The 22,564-nt window shown below is 37.7% G+C and overlaps 2 protein-coding genes across 2 annotated transcripts; both read right to left on the reverse strand.

Moving 5' to 3' along the window:
• Positions 1-2,738: 2,738 nt before the first annotated feature.
• On the reverse strand, positions 2,739-12,645 carry ankle1 (ankyrin repeat and LEM domain containing 1). The gene is made up of 9 exons (XM_044362206.1): positions 12,016-12,645; positions 10,681-10,833; positions 10,315-10,420; positions 9,853-9,976; positions 6,994-9,354; positions 6,560-6,737; positions 5,728-5,890; positions 5,508-5,640; positions 2,739-4,647 (listed from the first exon to the last, which is right to left on the reverse strand). The coding sequence occupies exons 1-9, from the start codon at positions 12,078-12,080 to the stop codon at positions 4,481-4,483; spliced, it is 3,450 nt and encodes a 1,149-aa protein (XP_044218141.1). The 5' UTR covers positions 12,081-12,645; the 3' UTR covers positions 2,739-4,480.
• Positions 12,646-12,911: 266 nt separating this feature from the next.
• On the reverse strand, positions 12,912-20,693 carry LOC122988970 (alkaline phosphatase-like). The gene is made up of 11 exons (XM_044361648.1): positions 20,587-20,693; positions 19,774-19,890; positions 18,328-18,443; positions 16,989-17,163; positions 16,313-16,485; positions 15,863-15,988; positions 15,533-15,602; positions 14,911-15,045; positions 14,482-14,673; positions 14,241-14,357; positions 12,912-13,493 (listed from the first exon to the last, which is right to left on the reverse strand). The coding sequence occupies exons 1-11, from the start codon at positions 20,660-20,662 to the stop codon at positions 13,222-13,224; spliced, it is 1,569 nt and encodes a 522-aa protein (XP_044217583.1). The 5' UTR covers positions 20,663-20,693; the 3' UTR covers positions 12,912-13,221.
• Positions 20,694-22,564: the final 1,871 nt, after the last annotated feature.

Raw genomic sequence — 22,564 nt, forward strand, 5'->3', positions numbered from 1 at the left:
AGTCGGGCTACAGCAGCAGAGGAAAATGGAAAAAAAGATGCAAGAGATATTTGGACAAAATGACCTTTTGAAGAAAAATACATGCATAATGTGTGGCTCGGGTTGCATCTAGTGTCTGAAAAATGTTTTAGTTACTGTAAATATTACTTGGGAGAGTGTGTTGAAGACGAACAAATGCATTCCAATTGGATAAATTAACTTTTTGGTCACATGTTCACCTTTCATTACAAAGAATTTACTCATTAATAGTCATAAATGTCATCATTTGTTTACATGTTGAGGTAAGTTTAGTAGATACTTGAACATCTTTCAAATGGTAAACGTAATTTTGGAACAAACATGTTCATATTATGTAGAATAAAATGCTTTATTTGTGTTTCATTAATGTTTTTCTGTCTGGCAAACCATTTAAGAACCATTAAGTCACAGAGCTGTACTGCGTATTCATGATTGTTATACAATTTTTGCTGGATGGTCTGTTGTATTTTATTGAATAAAGTTCATCATTTGATCCCTCAGTGATGTTGTCGGTCTTTCAAGTTACTTTCTTTAGTTCGGTCAGAGCAGATGTGAGAGTGATTAGGTTAAATGTGACACAGAATCAAAGCCAATTTCTTCAAGTATTCAGAAAAAAAAAATAAAAAAAATAATTGCTATTATTAATGTAACATGCCAGTGATCTAATGGATATTTAAACCTAGACAATATTCAGTGTTACTACTGACTATTGATAAGATTTGATATGATTTTTTTTTTTTTGGTAACAGCTGATTAATCATTACCTTGAACGTTTTGTATTAGGTGAATGTGTTCCAACCCCGCTCAAATTTTACAGCAAGAAACAATGTGTTGAAAAATTGTTGAATAAAAAAAAAGTCTTTTATGGTGTTTACATTGATTCTTCACATTTACAATATTAATATAAATTATTATTTACAAGGGGATAATGTAATACATTAAAATACTGTTAATAGTATGATAATACTTGTGTACTAGTGTAAAGGGTCCTATGTGTTAATATATATATTAGGATTATATAAACCTTTTAAAGAAATGTATTTTTATTCAATAGATTAGTGACCAAGTTACATACATACAGTACATACAAACAATAACAGTACAGTTATGACGCATGCACAAGCTAAACAAGCTGTCTGAGCAGCAGGAGCGGTTAAAATAAAGACAACTTGCAACAATGACAGCAATCTGCAAAAACTGTTATGACTCAACGTGCAAAGTAAACAAACTAAACAACTAAACTGCCCCTTGCTTCCTTATTTGCCCAAATTAATTTGGCCTCAATTTAGAGTAGATTACTATGTGATAACAAGATTCATATTTACTCTATCATTTTAAATTAAATGCCATATAATTTCTATTAAAAATTTATGAGGCAGTATATAATGTAAATAAAATCAATATACTGGTAGAGGTTTTTTCTGCAAAACAAGATAAAGTCAACTGCTTATCCAGCTGGCCTAATTGAGAAAAATATATTTTTAGAAAAATACAACTTGAGCCATTGTATAATTCCAGTAAATTGAACTTGAATCATTTGTATTTTTATGAGCAAAATATACTATATCTATATTGTGATCCTTCTTTGTGTGTATGCACGTGTCCGCTGAGCTGTCTTTTTCTGTTGCATGAGGAAAACAAATAATCACAGTGACACAGTAAAGTTGGTTCCTTAAGCCTTGATTTAACCAGTGATTGAAAGAAGCACTCTAAGAAAATACTATTACATACTTAGATACTAATTGACTTTCAGAGTCTGCTGGGTGTGTTATGTGTTAGTTTCAGGTCACTGTGCTACCCAGCAAGGAAAGTACCTGCACAGTATTTCACTGAAAAACTGAAGGGTGCTCATTCTGTGTTATAGCCAGTGTTTGACCAGCAGTGATGGAGAACAGTACAGGTGCAAAAGGGGAAAAACCCGTCTTTACGTGGTCTTTTAGTTTCATTTATGCACCACAGGTCACATTATTGTAATCTCTAGCTTTCAAAATAGCTGTGCAATATAGCATTGATGATGAACAGTATCAGCATTACTGCTATTACTTTATTTTTTTAATAAAGTGCTATTTTAAGATTGTCTATATTACACAATATTTATTCTGCACATTTAAGACCATTATCTCGAGTCCAAATTGTGAAATGTGTGCGTGTGAGAGCAAATATTCAGATGAGATATGCAGCCCTGATTTAATGTCTCAGTGGGGTCACTGTGGCTCACAGCTGATGCAAGAGAGTAGAGGACATTGATGGTGTTTATTGTAGAAACCATGATGATGCTCGGAAGAAAATATTTTCTAACCACTAGCAAGAAGCTGTAGACCTATGAAACTGAATGAGTCATGATAACAGTAATTGAAGACCATTGTTCCTAAATTAGATGTGCACTGTCTCATCTAGAAAAAAAGAATAATTCTTGCCAGCACACTGTCAAAGCCTACAGTAAATTGTGTTTTTTTGTAGGACTGATGCAACTGAAACTCTAAACTCAAAATGGTAGACGTGTACAAATTTATTTCTCAGTGACTTGCAGATATTAAAATACATAAATGGTTCCTAAATTAAATTTTTCAAAGTTTTTGAATCTCTTTTGTAAATAAGGGTATTAGGCTTAAACGCAATATAAAGCTCTCCATGAGATAAATGCTTGTAATATTAACACCAAACACTAATTTGAATAAATCATAGTGGAAGAAGACCGCTTACTGCATGAGGAGAATAACTGAATTTGAAAAACAAAATTTAATGACTTCCTTTGTCCACTAGAGGGACACCACAGAACAAGACATGAACAAGAAATGACAAAGACTCATCCAGTTCAGGTTTATGTCGTATTTTTTTCACTATGTTTACAGGAATGAAAAGTAAAGGTGCAAAGATATGACAGTAACAGTAGCAGTTGGAGATAATAATGAAAAGAGAGCACTACATTATTACATCAATCAATCATGAAACCATGTCAAACACAGATCATAATCAAGGGGCTTTGTGTCCATTTCTTTTTTCACTGTACTATTAAATTAATATGTAATATTAATTTCATAATTAAAAGTTATTGCTATAGGTCGCGTGTTTTACTCCACTTTATGATGATTTAATGCATTTATTTCTTTAACTTAGGGACTGGGAATGTAAAAAAATATATGTATACATCCAAAATACAATTGATCAAGTATAAAACCCTGAGGAGACAATGGATGGTTTTGAAGCTCAGGTCATTAATGTGTAGACCATGAGATCAGAATGTAAGCAAACTTTTCAAGAAAAAAAGTAACTTCAACCTGGGATTACTTTGGCCGATAGATCTCTTAACATCATAATTGCTGATGTAATAAGAACTCAAACACTGTGTTTCTACATAACTGCTGGCATTTCTTAAAGAAATGTATACAAATTAACACCTATCATTATCATATCATCAGCTTGCCTGCAAAGCATTTTTTTTACAGAAACAAAATGGCATAACAAATGAAATGGAAATCCAGCCATGTAAACAAGTCATGCGATATTTTATCAAACATTAAGTTTCTAAAACTACACACTCCGTTCTTTATTTAGCCATGAATCCTATCATGCTAAGTACCAGTGACCAGCCTCTGCTGATATTCATCTCCATCTGTCTTTTAACACTACAAAAGCAAAGTGATTAACTACCAGAGGCCAGATGTATAAACGATGAGTCCGCACGAAAAACATGCACACGCCATTTCCTGCACATGAAGTGGTATTTATAAAAATAGAATGTGTGCACCTCACACAAAACTCAGTCAAGACACGTTAATTTTTTTCCTAAAGCCAGCCCCAGGTGATACAGTATGAGGTTGAGAGAAAACTATAATTGCTCTATGCAATCTGGAACTAGTTAATTTGATAATGCTGCATAAGACATTTGCATATGGTTGTGTATCAATATGGAAAAGACATTAGTGATGAAGAATTCAAGAAGAAAAATATCCTACTGGGAAGAATGTTTTTGAAAACTGACTGTTGTGCTTATTTGTCATGACATCTGAAACATCTGCAGTCTCACAGTTTTGTTTTTCACATCATGTTGCTCATTCACTGACTTTTCTGTCAGTAGAAAACTTAATGCATACAGGACGACATGACTCCACCTTTAATTTTTTGTGGACAAATCTAGGCAGATTATAATTAATATATGCAAAGAAATTAGGAAACAAGGCAGCTTTTCTGAATTGAATAGAACACTAACACTTAAGACACTTGAATAGAAAAAAGCAGAAAGATGTTAACTGACAAGCTCAAGGGATCTAAATGTTACCAGAGGATATGACGTGTGACAAACTGTATATTGTGAAGGGAAAGAGAAATCAGACCAAGGGATGTTGTAAACTCCCACCCAACTCTTGAGTGCAAAATTGACTTTGGATTCTGAACTAGTGGTATTTTCCCATCGGATAGTTGGCCCCGTGTTGCACTTTACACCCCCCTCCAGTGGGGGCCGCTACTGTCTGATGTCTGCTGGTCTGAGCTGTCTCTCACCCTCAGCCAGAAAGATCTGCATGGCCCGGTAGAGCAGGTGGACACCCAGCTCACGCTTCCTCTTTAACTGCCAGTTGGACACCACACCATAGTAATCTCCCCGCTTCTGATTGGTGAGCATCTTTAACCCTGGGAACGTGATTGGAGAATGAAGTGTGTTATAGACAGGCTGAACTGCCATGAGAACATTTCCAATAACTTTATTGTTTCATTTGTGCTTATTTAGCTATGGTCACAACATTATTAAACTTACCAGCACTGTAAGAAATAATGTAAAATGTAAATCAAGAAGGAAGGACCAGTGAGATCAAGACAAACCCTTCTGGAAAATATAACAGCCATATTCAATGTCAAAAATGTGGTAGACTAAAACTGCAATTTATCAAAAATGAACAGTTTAGAACTATTACAGGTATTACGAGTACTTTTGAACTGCCAGTGGTCACGTGTTTGATTTTTTTAAAGTGGCACTGAAGTTATGATATTACATCCAGCAGTAAAAACTTGAAAATTTAATTACAAAAACAAAGTGGCTACATTCTGTATATCCAGTTCTTCTCCAGTCCCTTATATTGGTCAAATCAAGTCAATTTCATTTATATAGCCCATCTACACAATTCACAAATCTGTACAACATACAACACCCTCTATCCTTAGACACACATGCAGTTGGTCACAACCATGTGTGTCACTCTCCTGCATCTTCTTTGTCTAATTGCTTCAATATTTTCAACCCTTTGTTTATTTATTATTTTTTACTTTTTTGGCTCTGCAGTTCTCAAACTTCCCCTCTTTAGTCTACAACTACAACCTAAAAAGCTGTATTATATCTAATAACCAGGGAATAGTATCACAAAATAAGCTTTGACAAGGTGATTTAATACCCAAAAAAAGAGCAGATGGGTACTGGGTTTTCAAATTATATTCCTGAATTTTCCAGTGAGATAGACAAGAGGTAACTGGTTGAATTTCACCTTCCTTCTACTCACCAATGGCCTCCACCATGCAGGCCTCTCTTGTGTAAGCCTCCACTGGAATGACGTTCTGGAAACAATGCAGTGAGATGACGCCCTGCTTGGCGTCCCATACCTGAAGGATGTGCTGCACTTTGCGGCACAGTTTCTGTCACAGAGAAGAAATGGAAAAGTGTTTTATATACAATTTTTATATCTAATTTCATTTAAACTGAATTTAATTAATTAAACTCACCTTGGACGTTTTGTCCCCTTTGTAGTACTCCAAAGCCTCATACAAGTGGCTGTAGGGGCGGGAGCGTTTTCCTTTGCCCACATAAAATATAGCGTGGATGAAAGTCTGGAAACACTCCTGTGGAGTCATGGTCTGACTCCTGAATGGGAGGCTGTTTGTCACTCTGAGAGAGAAGAAAAGGAAAGATCCATTTAAATTATGTTTTGAATGTGAAAGGTGTGCATCTGCATTACAAGGGTGTGGACTGACTCAACAAGGAAACAACAGTCCTACAGATATAACGAAAATTGAATGGTGATTGCTTAATTTTGAAGAGTCAAGGGCACCTCAGTGGTGGTAATGAGGGAGGAGCAAGCACTGCTTTTTCACTTTCCCCACCCAGACTTATCCAGCCGGTCCGAGGGTTGAACCGACAACCTTCCAGTCACAAGCTTGCTTCTCTAACCTCTAGGCCACCGCTGCCAGAATTGATATGATCATGGAGCTAAATTACTAAAAACACACATTTGTGGAGGTGACTTTAACTGTCTCTACTGACTGAGTCTCTCTACTGAGAAACTGGTGTCAATTTAGCAAATGTCTTTTCCTGATTTTTTACCTTACTTGTTTCTGATAATGATTTCTTTGTTCTGATAATGATTTCTTATCATACACACATACTTGTGGCCTCCAGTACTTGATGTAAGCAGTGTACTGTAGAAATTTCATTTCACATGCAAAGTAAGAATTACCACATCTTGTAAATCGGGCAAATTTTTGCAAAGTCTATATCTTATTGGACAGCTTGCAACACTGCAAAGACAAACACAAAGCAACATGAGAGACAACAGACCTTGGGTCGAGCAGCAAGTAGTTGAAGCTGGACTTGATTATGCCCTCCCTCCACTTCCTGTTCTGATCTGGTTGGTCAAACTGCTGGCACAAAGCCTGCTCGTCAGCCCGGCAATCAGGCAGCTTGAAGGTCTGCAGGGCCAGATTTAGTTCTGGACTATAACCTAAATCTGCAGGAACTAAGAGAAAAAAGAACACGAAAATGACTTGTTGTTTCAGTGAGAGTGATGATAGCTAAACAACGATACAATCGCGACTTTAGCTAAATAATAATAATGACAGCATATTAATATGTATCATATAGTTCAGTGTTGGAGACCTTCAATGCCAAATAACAAGTTTAATTTTCCATTTTTATGCTACTTAATGAGAGAACTAAAAGCTCAATTTAGGTAAACAGTAATCAAAAAAAATCATTAGGAACACAATCATTACCTGTTTTTGACTGGCTTAACTGTTTCTGGTGATGTGGTGATTGGGAATTTGACTCCTGAACGAGGCGGCACAGCTTTCGAATGTATGCTGGCCTGGTACGGCTGTTGATGGGACCTGGGTTCTGCCCCAGCTCCACTAGCCTCAGTCTCAGCTCCTTGTCAGTCATCCCTTTGGTTTCTGCCAACAACCTGTCCTTTCCCTCATCTCTTTGCTCATTTTGTAATGTCTCCTGTGGTTTCTGGTTCTCCTTTTCTGTGTTCTGCTTCATGTCGGTCTGCATAGAGCGCCAGTCATAAAGGATGGTCTCCTCGCTGCTGGTAGTACTCATGCTGGAGCTGAATGAGGTGTTAGCTGTAGGTGGGACATGAGTCTCAATCAGCTTGTGGCCTTGTTCTGTATCAGTGTAGAGGTACTCCACTGGTTCATCCACATCCTGAATGACTGGACGCCCCCCGGGGGTGTAAGACAGGTTAGCCAGGTGCTGTGGCCTGTGGTAGCTTGAGAGCCGGCTCATACTGTATCTAGGGGTGCATCCGGTGCCTGGGGTGCAAGGAAGGTCAGAGTCTTCCCTGGACCTCCTTGGGGAAAAATAGCTGGAGCTGGATGAAGATGACACAGATTCCGGCTGAGAGCTACAGTCCTCAGTGATCCAGTCATCTTTGTTTTTCAGGCGGTCCACATCAGGGGCATCATTTACATTTCCCCTTGTTGTTGCCTCATCTGTACTTGTCAGATCATCAGTTAGAAAATCCCCGCCCTCAGCAAGATCCATGCCTTGGTCTTGCATAGCCAGTATAATCTCTGCAAGGTTTCTTTCATAAGCATCCACTGAAGAGTCCTGATTTTTTTCCAGTACGACTGTGTCACACAGAGTCTGTGATTCAACAGCAGAGTCACTTACATTCCTGGAGAGGATGAGGGTATCAGCTTGGCTATTGCTAACACTTGAACCGGCTTTGAGGGTGCTGGACTGTGTTTCCTGGCAATCAGCAGGCAAGGAGTCTCCCCCTGTGCTACTCCCTGAATGGGATAGTGTATAACACGGTGCACGTGGTGAACTGTAAAAGGCATCGCTGCTCTGAGGCCTGGGCATCTGACGCCGCGATCGAACTGGTGTAGGTAGGGTCTCCTCAAACAGAGAAGACGTGAGGAGGAGGCTCTCGGGTGTTCTGCTTGTTCTCAGTGAGCAGCGACTCAACCTTGAACGTGTCCTGCCTGTTACAAAAGGACTTGGCGTAAATGGACAGTTGAAGTCTTCCTTTGTCGCTTCTGCGGCATCATCCAGTGGGGTGTCCGCCTCATTATTTGGGTGTTTTCCTTCTGACAAGTCCAGTTTATCAAGCATACCTGGTAAATGCTCAACACTTTCAAGTTTTGAATTTATCTGAGTGTCAGTTTGAGCAGTCTTTTTGGAAACTTCAGCACCAACAGATATTTCCTCTACCACAGGGAGTAAGAGATGCCTGGGGTGTATGGAAGCATCCAGAGCGCTGGTGTAATGGTCGCTCTCACAGCTACTGTAATGACTACTGCCGGTCTCACTGCTGCTGCCGCCCCCGCAGGAACCCGCTAGCTGTTTCGATATGTTCCCCTGAGGCTCTTTTACATTTTCACCCTCTTTTTCATCATCACTCTCTTCAAAAGCACAGTGATTAACGATGACCGTTTTCTCCATGTCCTCTCCTGTGCTCTCACTGCTCTCCCTGCCAAAAACATAAACATGGTCTGGTGATGTGACGTCGATACCCTGCTCAGGTAAAACAGTGGCCATACGTTCTGAATCCAGGAAGCTAGAGTACTCAGACAGGTCAAAAGGTAAGGTGCTGGTGCCGACAGCGGGCTGCTCTTTTGGATATTCAGGACTAAAAACTGGGAAATATTCATCTACATCCCTGAAGCTTACACTCTTACGGCTCGCTCGCCTGGACAGAAATGCAGGGAGAGTGTCTCTTCTGGAGGGAGAGATTCTGCCATCAGTTGCAGCAGTATGTACATTTGCTTTTGATGTGAACAAACCATCATCAGTAAACAAATCCTCCTCCTTAAGAGTTGATATTGCAGGTGCAGGCCCCACTGCAGACATGCGAGTGCTTGACAGTATGGAGGGACCTTCAGATGCCCAATGTGAGGAAGTGTTCCAGTCCTGGTTATGATGCTGTTTAGTGTCCATATTAGAAAGTCTGTTATATGATATTCCTCTGCAACTCGGCCTTCCATTAATGGTAGATAGGTTGAAAAATGATGAGCGCCTTGTGCTGCTCAATGGGGCTTCGCCAAAGTCACTTATCATAGACGTCTGGGAACTGAAGCTGTAGTCTGATTCAGGATAGCTGGACAGGTCGGTTTGGTCTGAACATACAGCTGTGGAGAAAAAAAAAGAGACATATGAATTAACACAGTTCATACCGAGTCAAAAATTACCACAAGCCAGCCAAATACTGAGAAGATGTAGCTGCAAGTCATCTGATTGAGTTGTTATACGCTGCTAGACAAGATCTACACTGGTAGAGTTTCCATGTTAAAAAATTCACAAGGTTTTCAAATGTGTGTGATTTTAAATATTCAAAGTGTTTAAGAAAGTTAAAACTTGAGAATGGTATGTGATCAAAGTAATGATGGTGGTAATAAAATGATATGACCATCTGCTGGCAGACAAGAAGCACGTTAAAAACTTGACTGGCTGGATAAATAAGTAATATATCTACATTTTCCAACACCACTGATTAATTATCTTTTTCTTCAAGTTTTTTTCTTCTATTATTAAAATAACAAGTTAGACAGAATAAGTTTGAAACCTATTGGGCTTTAAAGATTAAATATTTATAAGTTCTACCCAAGATGACAAAGAATTTTTCTTACAGTATTGGAAATGAGGCCAGTCGTCCTCTTCTTTGTCCACACAGCTGACCTGGTGCTCCTGAAGAAGCTGGGCGCATTTTCGATTCTCCTGTTGCTCTGCAAGCTGCCCAGGCGTATTTCCTTCCTGCATGAATGAAGATAACAGGAGTTAACCAAACTGAAGCAGACATTCAAAGCCAGATATTAGGAGATTTCTTGTTTCAGTTCTGGGTATTTTCTCTGTATTCATTCATCTGTAATACACAGCCATAGCAAGAACTTAATAATCACTGTTAGCAAAAATGGGTCATTTTTTTCTATAGAATGTTATCTTGGAGCATGCAAAATGTTTATGTGAATGTGTCTGTATATGTAAATATGAAGTGATTTTCTATGCGCTGTTCAGGCGACTGACATCTGATCCATGCACTTCCCTGGAAAATTAATAATAATGTTTTAAAAAAAAAACCAAACTATTCTTACATTATCTTTAAGGTTGGGGTTCCCTCCATTCATCAAGAGAAACCTCAGGTTTTGATAACATCCCCACAGTGCAGCAATGTGAACAGGAGTCAGACCATCACATGATCTGGGAGGAAAAACAAGAAAACACAATCACACAATCATTAAATTAAATTAACTGCTGTACCATGTTATGTCATGTTAAAATTTAAATTTACAACATTTTTATACTTTAAATATTATTATAGATTAACTTTAAATTCACAAATAATATAATTTACAAATAATTTCACAAGATTGGGTATCTGATGTTATATATGTGATCAATATGATGTGGAAAATTATCTAACAAGTTGATTTTTCATGCCACTGTGTTATTAGTCATACCTGATATTAGGGTCGGCTCCATGTTGCAGCAACATTTTCAAGCAGCGGTTGTTCTTCTCAGTCTCTTTGCCAACAGCCAAGTGTATTGCAGCTACCCCCTTACTACCAACCAGGTCAGGACTTGCACCTTGTGAGAGAAGCAGCTGCACAGATCTGCCAAGGAAGAGGGATCTGTTACAATCTGTCGCATATTGCATTGAAGAAGTATTGCAAAGACATAGGCGAGGTTGGTACTGCTGCATTGAAAAACAATGTCGGCACTGTTGTGGGTCTGCTTGTCTCACTGTTTACTCAATATAAGTTATGGTACAATTGTGCCATATAATACAGTTTTGGAGTGATTTCATTGATCCACCATTAATTCAGGAAGCTTTATTGTTGTAACAATAAGCGACAGCAGTCACTGTCTGAAGTGCTGTCACATCAGTCATTTCTGCATCACTGTGCTTGATACATATTGATATTGTACTGATATGATCACATCTGCACCTCTATCAGTTAATGTACCTGGACATTACAAACTCCACTGATTTGATAGTTACTGCCTGGGCTCTTATTATCAGGCTTTTCTATCTTTCTATTTTTTTTTTAAAATCTTTTTTCATTAACCATCCACTGTAGGTCAAGCCTAAATGTTTATGTGAAGTATGTTAATAATTTTGAGTTGAAATCAGCAGTCATAGAGGACATCTGTTGTTAAACGAACATGACGTCAGGTCAGGTATATTTTATTTATATGGCCTAAAATATTTTATTTTCCCCAGAAGGCTTTACAATCTGTATAACTTATAACATCCTCCATCATTATACCCTAAACAAGGTCCCACTGGTGCATCAATAAAACCACAGAAACATGTTTTACGCCAAAAGGTAAAGGTCTGAAAGATGACAGGGACACTATATGTCATACACCAGGAGAGCAGTGGTCACAAACGCACCCTAAACTGTGCTGACTTAACGGATGATTTCTAAACAATGCTACAGTTGAACAATCTACAACTCAAACAATGATCATCGAACAGCATCAAATACTTGTTTTAAAGGCTAAGTTGCTTATAAGGACTTCAAACACATATTAAGTGATTACAAGTACGTTAAGCCACGACTGGAAAATGACTTTTTCGTTCATCAAAGACACTCAAGTTACTTCACAATTGTATTTTAAGACTAACTTAGTTAAAATCGTGTAAGATGGTTAGTAGCCACTGAAAATAAGTCTAAGTCTAGATGGAAAAATGTCCAGCAATCGGATTTCCCACTCTGTTGTCGCATCCTGTTCAACACAGGACATGTCTGGGCAAAACAAAGAGAAAGCCTGAGAGAGCTGCACATCACCTTGGGTCTCCATCCTTCACAGCTTTACACAGTTGACTCTCGAGCCTCCTCGTCTTATGATCCATGGCCAGAAAGTATGCGTTTATAAAAAATCTATCAGCAGCAGCATTTTAGTTTATATCCGTGCAGCGCGGTATGGAAAACACAATCGCGGCTAGCAAGCTAAGCTAATAGAGACTGAGAAGTTGTGTACTAGTTATTGCATGCGCACGTTAAACTGCGATTTTCTACACGGTTAGGCGTTATTTCATATAATCCTAAGTTATGTTCCTAGTGTTTGTTTTTCAAACTCAAAACGCAATCGTTTATCCACGTAGATTTCATTTTCGAGGAGGCTGCATGACTATTTTGATTAAACTTCCCTCCAAGCAGACAAACCCTCCTCTTAACTGCAGAGGGCGGAAGTCCCGCCCACAGGCATCTCTGATTGGATAATGCGTTCATTTTCACCAATCAAGCGAGACGTTAGTAATCTACACTCGTTTTATTTCTTTGCTGCTCTGGTGAATGAAATTAAAAATTTATTCTCCATTATTTTAAACAGTGAGAATAGAAAAGCTGTGAAAACGAATAGCATCTGTATGTCTTTTGATATTTTCACTTAATTGTGCTTTTTTGTTAAATGTACTTTACCCCCTGGCTGTATTTCTATTTTCATTTGTTCCTTAAATGGAAATGTTATTGTTTTTTTTATGATTTTGAACCCATACTGTCTTGTGTTGTACATTTCCCCGTGCTTGGGATGTATGCTCTAATAAAGGTTGCTTGAAAACATTTGTTTTTAAAGTTTCGTCATGCTCTTCCTACTCAATGTTTGTATAAAAGAGGGAATTATTCCATTGTAGGTATCACAACCAGACTTCAGTAAGAGCTAATATGAGAAATTAGTGGTTCAATATTAAATAATTGTTTAATTGCCTCTTTATTCAAAACATTTCAAAATAATCACAACTATATTTTTACATAAATAAACTCAACATAGAGTAAAAAGTCATTGCTGTAAGCTAATAATAATAACAGTAATCTTTCACAAGGTTATCTGAACAAGTACAATTTACCCAAAATGGCAGTGATTTTGAAGTTTTGCAACTATACAGCTCTTAAAGACACACAGAATTTGCACATAAGAATATTTATTTTTAAACCAAAATGTCAGATAGCACAGTTATTCCAAGGACAAACTCTCTGACGGCTGTCATCCAAGACTTAGACAGAGCAGAAAGAGAGAAGAAGGAGGCCCATCAGGAGGAGCAGCAGGCTGGGGTGGATGGATCCAGCATGGCTGGCTGGGGGGAGTTCACAGTTCTTGTAGGGCTCCAAACAGGCAGCGTAAGCCATGACGTGGGCAATGTAGCTCTGCTCCTGGACCCCATGATAGAGGTGTGACATGGGACCTTTGGCAAAGATGGCTACGTCCTCTATGCCATGGGTCTCTGAATCAAGAGGGACAGCTGCCTGCTGATGGTAATCCTTATTCGCTGAGGGAGAATGAGAAGGAGGATTGGATTAGCTTTAACCCAGAGTAAAGTGTCTGTCACATTAAATATAGAGGGTTGTTAGAATAACATGGCAACCAGACAATATGATGCCATCCAATGTAGTTAAACAGTAAACCACTGACAGAGTCTTGAGTCATCGTAGGCCTACTATTGTAGTCTTTACAGTCTGCAGCCCCTTAGGATGAATAGACATTCTTCTTAACACTTACAGTATGTTTTTGGTAGTTTAATATTAACTATTATGTTATATATTATGCCTGTAATACATTAACAGTCATTATGTTGACATTAAAGAGATCTTTTATTTTTATTTCTAGCTGGAAGAAATATTTATCTGCAGTGATCCCCTTCACACTTTAAAATGTTGTTAACTCATAAACAATATAAATAATATAAAACTGAAGATGTTTTCAAAGCTCTTGTCCAAAATACTGCATTGTATAGATAAATAATTATTCAGTACATTTCATACAGAGGATAAAATTGGTAAATGTATTACATTTTTCACAAAATACAAAAGTTAATTAAGTATCATTTAATGCGATAACCCATTTTTTTTACAATGAGTGAGCAGATGGGGATTCACTGTCTGGCTCAAAGTCACTTTCTGTAAGACTGATCAGTCACTACTTCTTTGTGCCTCTATGATAGGTATCCTCTTACACCACAAGATGGAGCTACTATATTACTGTGCCCTCTCTAGAGTGATAATCATAGTACACTTACATGAAATTGTCTCATTCATATCCGGGCGATTACCATTGGCAATCTGGTATCCTGGTCCGTTTCCGTACACAGCGGTGGTAAAGTGCTTCTTGTCATTAGCTATTGAGCGAGACACCCCTGTAAATCACAGGACAAATTGGTATCAGCAAGTTATTTTTTTTCAGACTTGGAAGATCAGATGATGATCACTGTTTATGAAAAAAAACCCTCAGTTTAGCTCTTATCAAAGAATGCATTTTACCGAAAACGGAGTTTCCTCTGGCAGAATATCCTCCAAAGGCAAAGACATGGGAGTGATCTGCAGTGACCACAGTCAGGGTGTCGAGCTCACTGGTGAGTTCAGCTGCTCTCCCAATCGCCCGGTCAAACTCAACAGCCTCGTGGAGAGCTTTTTTGGCCATCCCTGAATGGTGACCATGGTCAATTCTCCCCCTTGAAGTCCAAAAGAAAGTCATCGACAAATAAGTAAAAGTTCCACATCCCCTCTTTCTAATTCTTAATGTTTTTCTAATAATACATTTATATTTTATGTATCTACAATAACATAAATAGTTAAGTGTACTTCAATCTCATTGTAATTTGGACAAAGTGGTTTACACTGACAGCATAACATTGATTTAATATTTTATTGGCTATCCAGGAAAGACCTACAGAAAACAATTACACTTATCTTCCACAAAGAGGAAAAATCCCTTAGGGTTCTTGCTGAGAATCTTGATTGCTTTCTCCATCATCTCAGTGAGGGATGGGTCCATGGTCGTATCGCGGTCCAACTCGTAGCGACAGTCCTTGGGCTCAAAGAGACCTAAGTGCAGAGAGAATAGCAGGCCTCAGTTTGAGGAACTAAGAAAGACCAACTTTTAAGATGTTCACATTAAATTGGAATAGAACGGTAACCTGTAAGTGTCAATGTCATGATCAAATGTGTACAATGTAAGCTCTTGTGTGAAAAATGTACATGTTGCTCTAAATCACAAATCTGGAATGTAAAAGCATCCTTTCCATCTAATTGAGACCCTGAGATTCACCTAATCAAAAGTCAAAATTGTCACAGATTAATTTTTCTGTCAATTGACAAATCATTTCAGCAGAATTTTTATCCAATACCTCAGCCATTCACATACTCACATCATCCTAGTTATTTTAATTTGAGTGATTTTAACATTATGCAGGAAAGACAACTGCACGGTAAACTGTGTGAATGTTATGCTGTGTGTCTATGTTGTGCTAAACTGTTGATCATGTTTTTAGACCTTGCACCATGTGTAACTGGTAAATTGAACTATTCTTACCCATCAGGAAGTCTGTCTTTGCAGGATTGACAGCATTTAACTCAGCTTTGTTCCAAACATATTTAGCATTCTGTAGGCCATGAACAGAAAATAAGTACACTGATTAGATTTTTTTGTAAGGATAGGGGGAGGGATTGAAAACTTTTTTCTTTTGTTTTCTCATGATGACTGCATTAATGATTATCTTTTTTATCCCTATTTATCATAGCAAGGTTAGTAAGAATGCATGATGATTTACAACAATTGAGGGGGGAGTTAAAGCCACAAGGAAAATAACAGCCACAATCGAACTAAAGCCTAATGACCACACATGTGAAATCTACCATTTACCTTTTTATTCTTCATCCACTCTTTAACGAGATCCCTTCCATCATTTCGGGATCCTGTATGGTTTTGATACTCTGGGTCCGGCGTGGTTTTGGGAAACATGTACCTACGACCTCCACCAAGAATGACCTTGATTGAGAGACACATTTTATATATATAACAGTTTATATATATATATATTTCATAGTTTTTAGCAGATTGTCTGACTTCCTCACTATGCCCTTATACTGCCCCTTTATTTACTCTCTTGATTGATACTGCAAAGTAATCATGAAATCTGTTTGGTCTTGAAGACGTATAACCACTCATCCAAGAGTCATCATCCAGTTCACTGACTAAGGTTATACAATACATATAATATATATTGTATTGGTTATATATATATATATAGAAATTCTATTGCTAGTGTGCTCTGGTGTTTTGATACAAAAACAACTTTATATTAAGGCTTACATCTATCTCTGTGTTATGAACCAGCTGATATGCAATATCATTGCAGCCATGTCGGAGAGCATCAGGGGTGAGGTCAGAGTCAGCATACCAGCCTCTGTCAGCAACGTGAGCGTAGTTCGCACCAGGAGAGGCGTGCTGCACTCGGGTGGTGGTGACAATTCCCACCGATTTTCCTAAAACACAGAAAGAATTTGTGGTTATCATGTGAACATTTTTATTTTTTATACTTTCTAGAATCAACATTTCCTGATGTCTGTGACTATTACACTCCCAGGGTTTCACAAAAATCAACAAAACTTTAGTCGACTTTGTAGGACACATTGACATGGATACTTATCTGATGTGTGCTAAACAAAAGTGATCTACCAACAAAAGCATTGCGATTGAGGTCTAAAGAAACATTAAAAAATCCAGAAGTTATCCATGGGACATGCAAAAACTAATCATTCAAAGTTTTTCAGTCCACTTACTAATAATTAAGTATATTCCTTCTTGGCTATTGGAAGTATTTTGTTGCTTCTGACCATTATATTCACATGCTCTTAAAATGCATTTAGGGTGAAAAGGCCAGAAGTTTTGATTGACAGTAGCAGCGACAAGGATTCAAACAGTGTCAATGCAAATACACGTCTACATAAAACCACTATAAGCTAAAGCTTTGTGAACCTGAACCTACCTGCTTCCTTGGCACGATGCAGAACAGAACTGACTTCGTTACCGCGGGTAGCACTACAGTTGTACCTTTGGGTGGCAGCAGTGACACCCAAGGTGCCGTAATTGGCCTTTACTCCACATAAGTATGCTGTGGCTGTGCCAGCGCTGTCTGGCATCTGCTGGTCCACGTTATATGTCTGCCAGGGCGAAATACAATCACACACATACACATGAGAATTTTGCAGATGTTCTCATCTTCTCACTTACACTTAAAGTTATATTCTTACAGTACAACTCAAAAGTTTGGACACAGTTTCTCACTCAAGTGACTGGGAGTGTGTGTCCAAACTTTTGACTGGTACTGTATATGAAGAGGATATAACAATAAACAAATACATTGAACTCCTGACAACTACCTACTGCTAATATGAACACATGAGCAACACACTCTTACAGTATGTTTGTAATCCTTTCCTTGTCTAGTAACAAAACAAACAAACAAAGATTTAATTTCAAGTAATTTGATTAAACCAGGTTAGCCAGTGTAACAAGCCAACAAGAGTCAGAGCCAAGCTGAAATTGAAATAGGCTATTTGTGTCACCATGATTATAATAACAGCCACTCAAACCTCAAAATACAGCTTGCTTTACCCCAGTAATCACAAATAACAAGTATATGATCAGCTTGTTTGCTTTTTATGAGAGCACAAGCAGCTCAAACACTGATTTCTACTTGGCCAATGAAAGCATGAGGTCATTTCTGAACAATAGGACTCACTGTGTCACATCAAACCCATCTGTAGTCAAAGCTGTTTTTATTGATTTATAATCAAATTGATAAGAAAAATAAATAATCCAACCCCTGCTAGCCATGAAGAAAGAGAAACAAATTTGCCCAAACCAGGTAACAAAAATATTATGGTGGTTTTATAGACATGATATAAAGATGATGATGACAGTAGAGCATGTGTAAACAGTATTTGAAAGTGTTGACAGCATGCACAAGTCACAAATTAAGTTACTCAATAAAACTAGTAAAGTAAACATGTTTTCAAATATTGTTTGTACTTCATAATAATGCATTAAATATGTTGGTTTAAAAAAAGTAGTGTCAATGAATGAGAAAGAAAAGTGTGATCCTAATTCTAGTGGTTGTCCAAAAGGATGATGCATTCTGCACATAGTCTTTACAGTAATGATTGGTAAGTGTACATTATCCTTGCATAACACTGAGTCAGTATATGAGATTATTTCATGATTTCTTAAAGCACCATCAGTGTATGTGTGGTACCCTGCCTTTTAACAGTTTAAATCCACATTCCTACAGAGCAGTGTGAATGTGTTAGTGAGAGTGGACTGACCTTAGACAGTGCCAGGTGAGGGAAGGTATCCATAACCAGACTGGTCTCCTCTCCAGTTTTTCCTGCCATCTGGCCTTTGAGGATACGGGCAGCGGTCACTGTCGGTACCCCCATACCTGGAAGCAGGTGGAAGCACACCTGAATGTTAGATAACATCGGCCAAGGAGGCACAGTGCTGCCATTGTTCTTTGAGAAATTCATAAGGCTCAGCTGATGTGAAAGTTTAAAGAGTGGTGAAAGACATCCAAGTTATTTACAATCACAAATAGTGGCGAATATGCAAAGTGAAAACATCAATATATACGAAGCTTTAGCTAATTTCTTGTCTGCACTTTACTGTGTCACTATGGTAATCAGATTGACCCTCTGATTAAATATGCCTTTGAAAATCTTTAAATTTATGGTGAAAAGTCAAATATACTGTATTTCAACATAAATCAGATAAATGTCTGGGCATCAAATTGGGCATCAAAGTTACTAGTCAAATATGTTATTCCTCATTAAGAAGGTATTGCCACTGAGTCATTCACACCACAAATTTTGCGATTTGTTATCATAAAGATGGGGCAATTAAATGTTGCTGATCAATCCCAAAGACTGATAAAATCTTACATCAGCTGCTATCAGCATGTAGTGTCTGTGGGTGCGGGTGGAGGCCACTGTAAATGCATAAATCCACTCACATCAATACATTTACAATTTGTGCAATGGAGTTGCCAAACTGAACTTGGCATCTGAACATCACTCACTTCATCCAACACACTGGATCATAGAAGGAAGTGAACAGTGACTATTATCTGTTTATGAGGTTTGGGGTCATGGCGAACATTTACTTTGTTTTATTTTGTCCTAATTTAGTGATTGTTTGGTTTACATTCACAGTAACAAAAAACAAATACAGAGCTTTTAATCACACATGACTCAAAAGTAACTTGTACATTCCAAATCTGGCAACCAGTGATGCCACCAGTATTGAGATTTTAGCTTTAAAGGGAGCTCAAACTAATTGAATAGTACAAGTTCCTGAAACTTCAACTATGCATGGTGGACTTGTATGAACTCTTTGCTGTGATTTACCTTTTATGGTGTTCAGATCAGTTGAGGACACATGAGGAAAAAGCTACCCCTGCAGTGTAGACTGTGGTTTACCCTCAGTACATTTTGTTATGCTTGGATTCCCATGCATTATTAACTGCTGACTATCATATGTCAACATCCATCTCCTTCTACCCATAAAACCCTACTTTTTGGGGGTCATACATAGTTGGTGTACATTGCATGCTCACTCTCTCTTAGTGAACCACACCACAATGATAATGAGACTCACACTTTCAAGGTCCATTGACTTCTTCTCACCTGAACAAATAGACAGAACTAAAGGGGGGAAATGTTCCATAATTAAAAGAAACCACTTAAATGGTGGGAAAGCTCCATTCTCAGACTCACCATCTCCCAGGAAGAGGATGAGGTTCTTAGCTTGGCGGATATTGGGCTGAACATTCAGGGCATTGTGAAGAGCCTGCCTCCCTTTGTTGTTCCAGTAGCTGGCATAGAGCTCGTCGTCTTTGGAGAAGAAACAGACAATGAAAGACTGTCATCCACATCCCAGAAGTGGCTTATTACTGTAGATGTACTTCTATTGTGTAAATCTACATGAGCCACACAGGTGATGCTTTTATTCTCAGTGACTTGCAACAACAAGTGTATAAACATCAATTCTCAAAACACTCATATTAAAAGCAAATGAATTAATGAGCAAAGTCATGAAGGACAGGCACGTTTCCCAGGATACTGGGATTATCAGGCAAAACGAAAATGCCAGAGAATGATGAATATGAACAAAGGAGCGGCTGATTTTGTGATCTTACTCAGTCATTATATTACTTTCTGTGCCAATTATCAACATTTTGTTTTATTTCATGAAATATGTGAAAGCAGTTGTAGCAAATGGGCATGTTATTAAAACCAGTGAATATTTTAGAGCAAGTATAGTATATTTTCCTGCAGCTTCAGTGGAGTCCTTTGTTTCACCAAGACATTATTTTAGTAATAAAATCATTGTCATGTAATAAATTTACTTGCTTAAATTGAAAGTTGATATGATTGTATGTATAATATGGGTTTCATGGTCTTTGTGTTGTCTCTGAAATCCAGCCTTTTAATTAAAATGTGACTGAAATCTAAAAGTGTACATTTTTAGTTTCTGCAGGTACCTAACTCTTGTCCATCAGCAGCAATATATATATAACATGTCCTTACCTGAAGAAGACAAAGTCCACTGCACTGAAATGAAAATCAGTAATCCAGTGAAAATTAGCTTATGTTTCCCGGCCATTGCGTTAACTCTATGTGAATTTTTGTGTATAGGAAGGCTTGTCCGCACACCAAGGTCTCTTTATAGCTGCAGCCAAGGCGCAAAGGTTGCATGGAGGAGCCTTACAACGTGAGTGAGAGATTATACACAACACACAGCAAAACACACACACACAAAGGACAGGAGCAAAGGTAGTAAATTGCACATTGGTATCTGAAAAACTACAACAGGCTCTATATTTCCTTTGTAGTTATCTACCTACTGTGTAGGGTGTGAATGAGGTGGCATGTGACAAAGGGCTTGCAGTTCACTGTATTATCTCAGATGGCAAATTATATTGGAATATCACTCCTGCTGTTATTAAAATATTAAATTCAGTATCCCTGTTCAAATGACTGATTTCTTGTAAGAGCTGGTGTTGGCCTAACAGTTCATCTCAGCTCATGTCTTATTATTCAGGTGAAGTCCCTTTGTGTATTCAAATTTTAAAAAAAAACAAAAAACAAAAAAAAAAAACATGTTCAACTTCAACTGCTTTGCTCACAAACCTCAACCATATTTTAGGTTACCTATGTATGTTGCCCTCAGTAAACTTGGCTGTAAATATGATTCTACATTTTGAAGTGTATATATTAGACAGTGCAATAAATTCAAACTGACACAATGTGCATGTGCAATAGGCTCATTAATAATTTAACTGTGATCTAATGTGATCTAATGAATACATGCTGTTTTTATTAGTTCCAGGTGAGTTGAGTGCAAACACAATACAGAAAAATGGTAAATGTTTACCAGCTGTAACTTAAGTATCTACTATCTAACAGATACCATAAATCATCATACAATATAATGATGATGATGATGATTACAGTTTATGGTATATTTTATTTGCAGCTTTATGAATCTCTACAGATTATGTAACAGGTCAAGATCCAGCCTGCATCTGCTTCATTTAAATAGTTTTCTAACAAAGCAACCACTTTTTGAAGTTGTGGCATTATTACTGTTTTCAGAACTGTTATGTAATAACTTTTGAGTCTGTGTGTGGAGGAGAAGTCTGACTGTACATCTGTGTGTGGTGTTTTTCTGCAGTGTAGTTAAAAATCCTCTTACTAACTGGCCATGTGATTAAGACAGACCATCACAAGGTCACAGTTATTTTGTCAGTATCAGCATTTGGATGTATTACAGCAAAGATCTTACAAAAAAGTAAGACCTCTGAAGGACAGAATGGAGTGTGAGTTGGATAGACACCATCGAAACTATATTCATTCACAACAAAATAATCACAGTATATGACAATGAGTGTGCGGTAGATACAACTTTTTACAGATTCTGTTGTGAGTGTACAGTATGTATACTCAGTGACCTTTTTCCAAAAGGTCAATGCCATCGATTTTGCTTTCACTGGAAATTTGTCTAGAATGTTGACTAGGGTTTTATTTAACAGTGTGATATTGTTACAGAAAGGTCACAGAGTAGACGGTCCTTAGGTCCTTATATAAGCTGTATCTTGTATCACTGAATGAACTGATGTAAAAATGCATGATGTTTTTCTTGATATCTGTGCTATATTTTCTTCCCCTCTGTTTCTTACTTATTCTATCAATGCCTTGGTTTATCTTCATGTCACAATTTGTTGTGTATTTCTAAGGTTTTCTTTGTATTTTGATTTTGGATACCACAAATACTACAATATATCTACCATGTGTCTCAAAGTGATACCATTTAAATGTGCTAGATAGATTCTTATGTGTCTAAGATTTGCCCCAATGAAAACATACAAATACTTGGCCCTTAAGAAAAAAAAAAAAAAAAAAAAAATGCTTGCATTAGACCTAAGTGTGAGGATCCTGCTCCTAACCCTAACCCTAACCCTAATCTCGTCATTTCTTTCTTTAGTAATCAACGTCCTTTGTAGGA

The sequence above is a fragment of the Thunnus albacares genome, chromosome 9, assembly GCF_914725855.1.
Source record: "Thunnus albacares chromosome 9, fThuAlb1.1, whole genome shotgun sequence".
Classification (NCBI taxonomy): Eukaryota; Metazoa; Chordata; class Actinopteri; order Scombriformes; family Scombridae; genus Thunnus; species Thunnus albacares.

Bases quoted from the DNA above. Each gene is read 5' to 3' on its own strand.
- ankle1 (XM_044362206.1), bottom strand. From the start codon at position 12,080: ATGGATCATAAGACGAGGAGGCTCGAGAGTCAACTGTGTAAAGCTGTG. The intron at 10,834-12,015 runs GTGATGTGCAGC...CTTCCTTGGCAG, and splicing joins GTGAAGGATGGAGACCCAAG to ATCTGTGCAGCTGCTTCTCT. The intron at 5,891-6,559 runs GTCTGTTGTCTC...CTTCTCTCTCAG, and splicing joins TACTTGCTGCTCGACCCAAG to AGTGACAAACAGCCTCCCAT.
- LOC122988970 (XM_044361648.1), bottom strand. From the start codon at position 20,662: ATGGCCGGGAAACATAAGCTAATTTTCACTGGATTACTGATTTTCATT. The intron at 18,444-19,773 runs GTGAGTCTGAGA...ACCTGCTTCCAG, and splicing joins CATCCTCTTCCTGGGAGATG to GTATGGGGGTACCGACAGTG. The intron at 14,674-14,910 runs ATAAGTGTAATT...TTTGGACTTCAA, and splicing joins ATTTTTCCTCTTTGTGGAAG to GGGGGAGAATTGACCATGGT.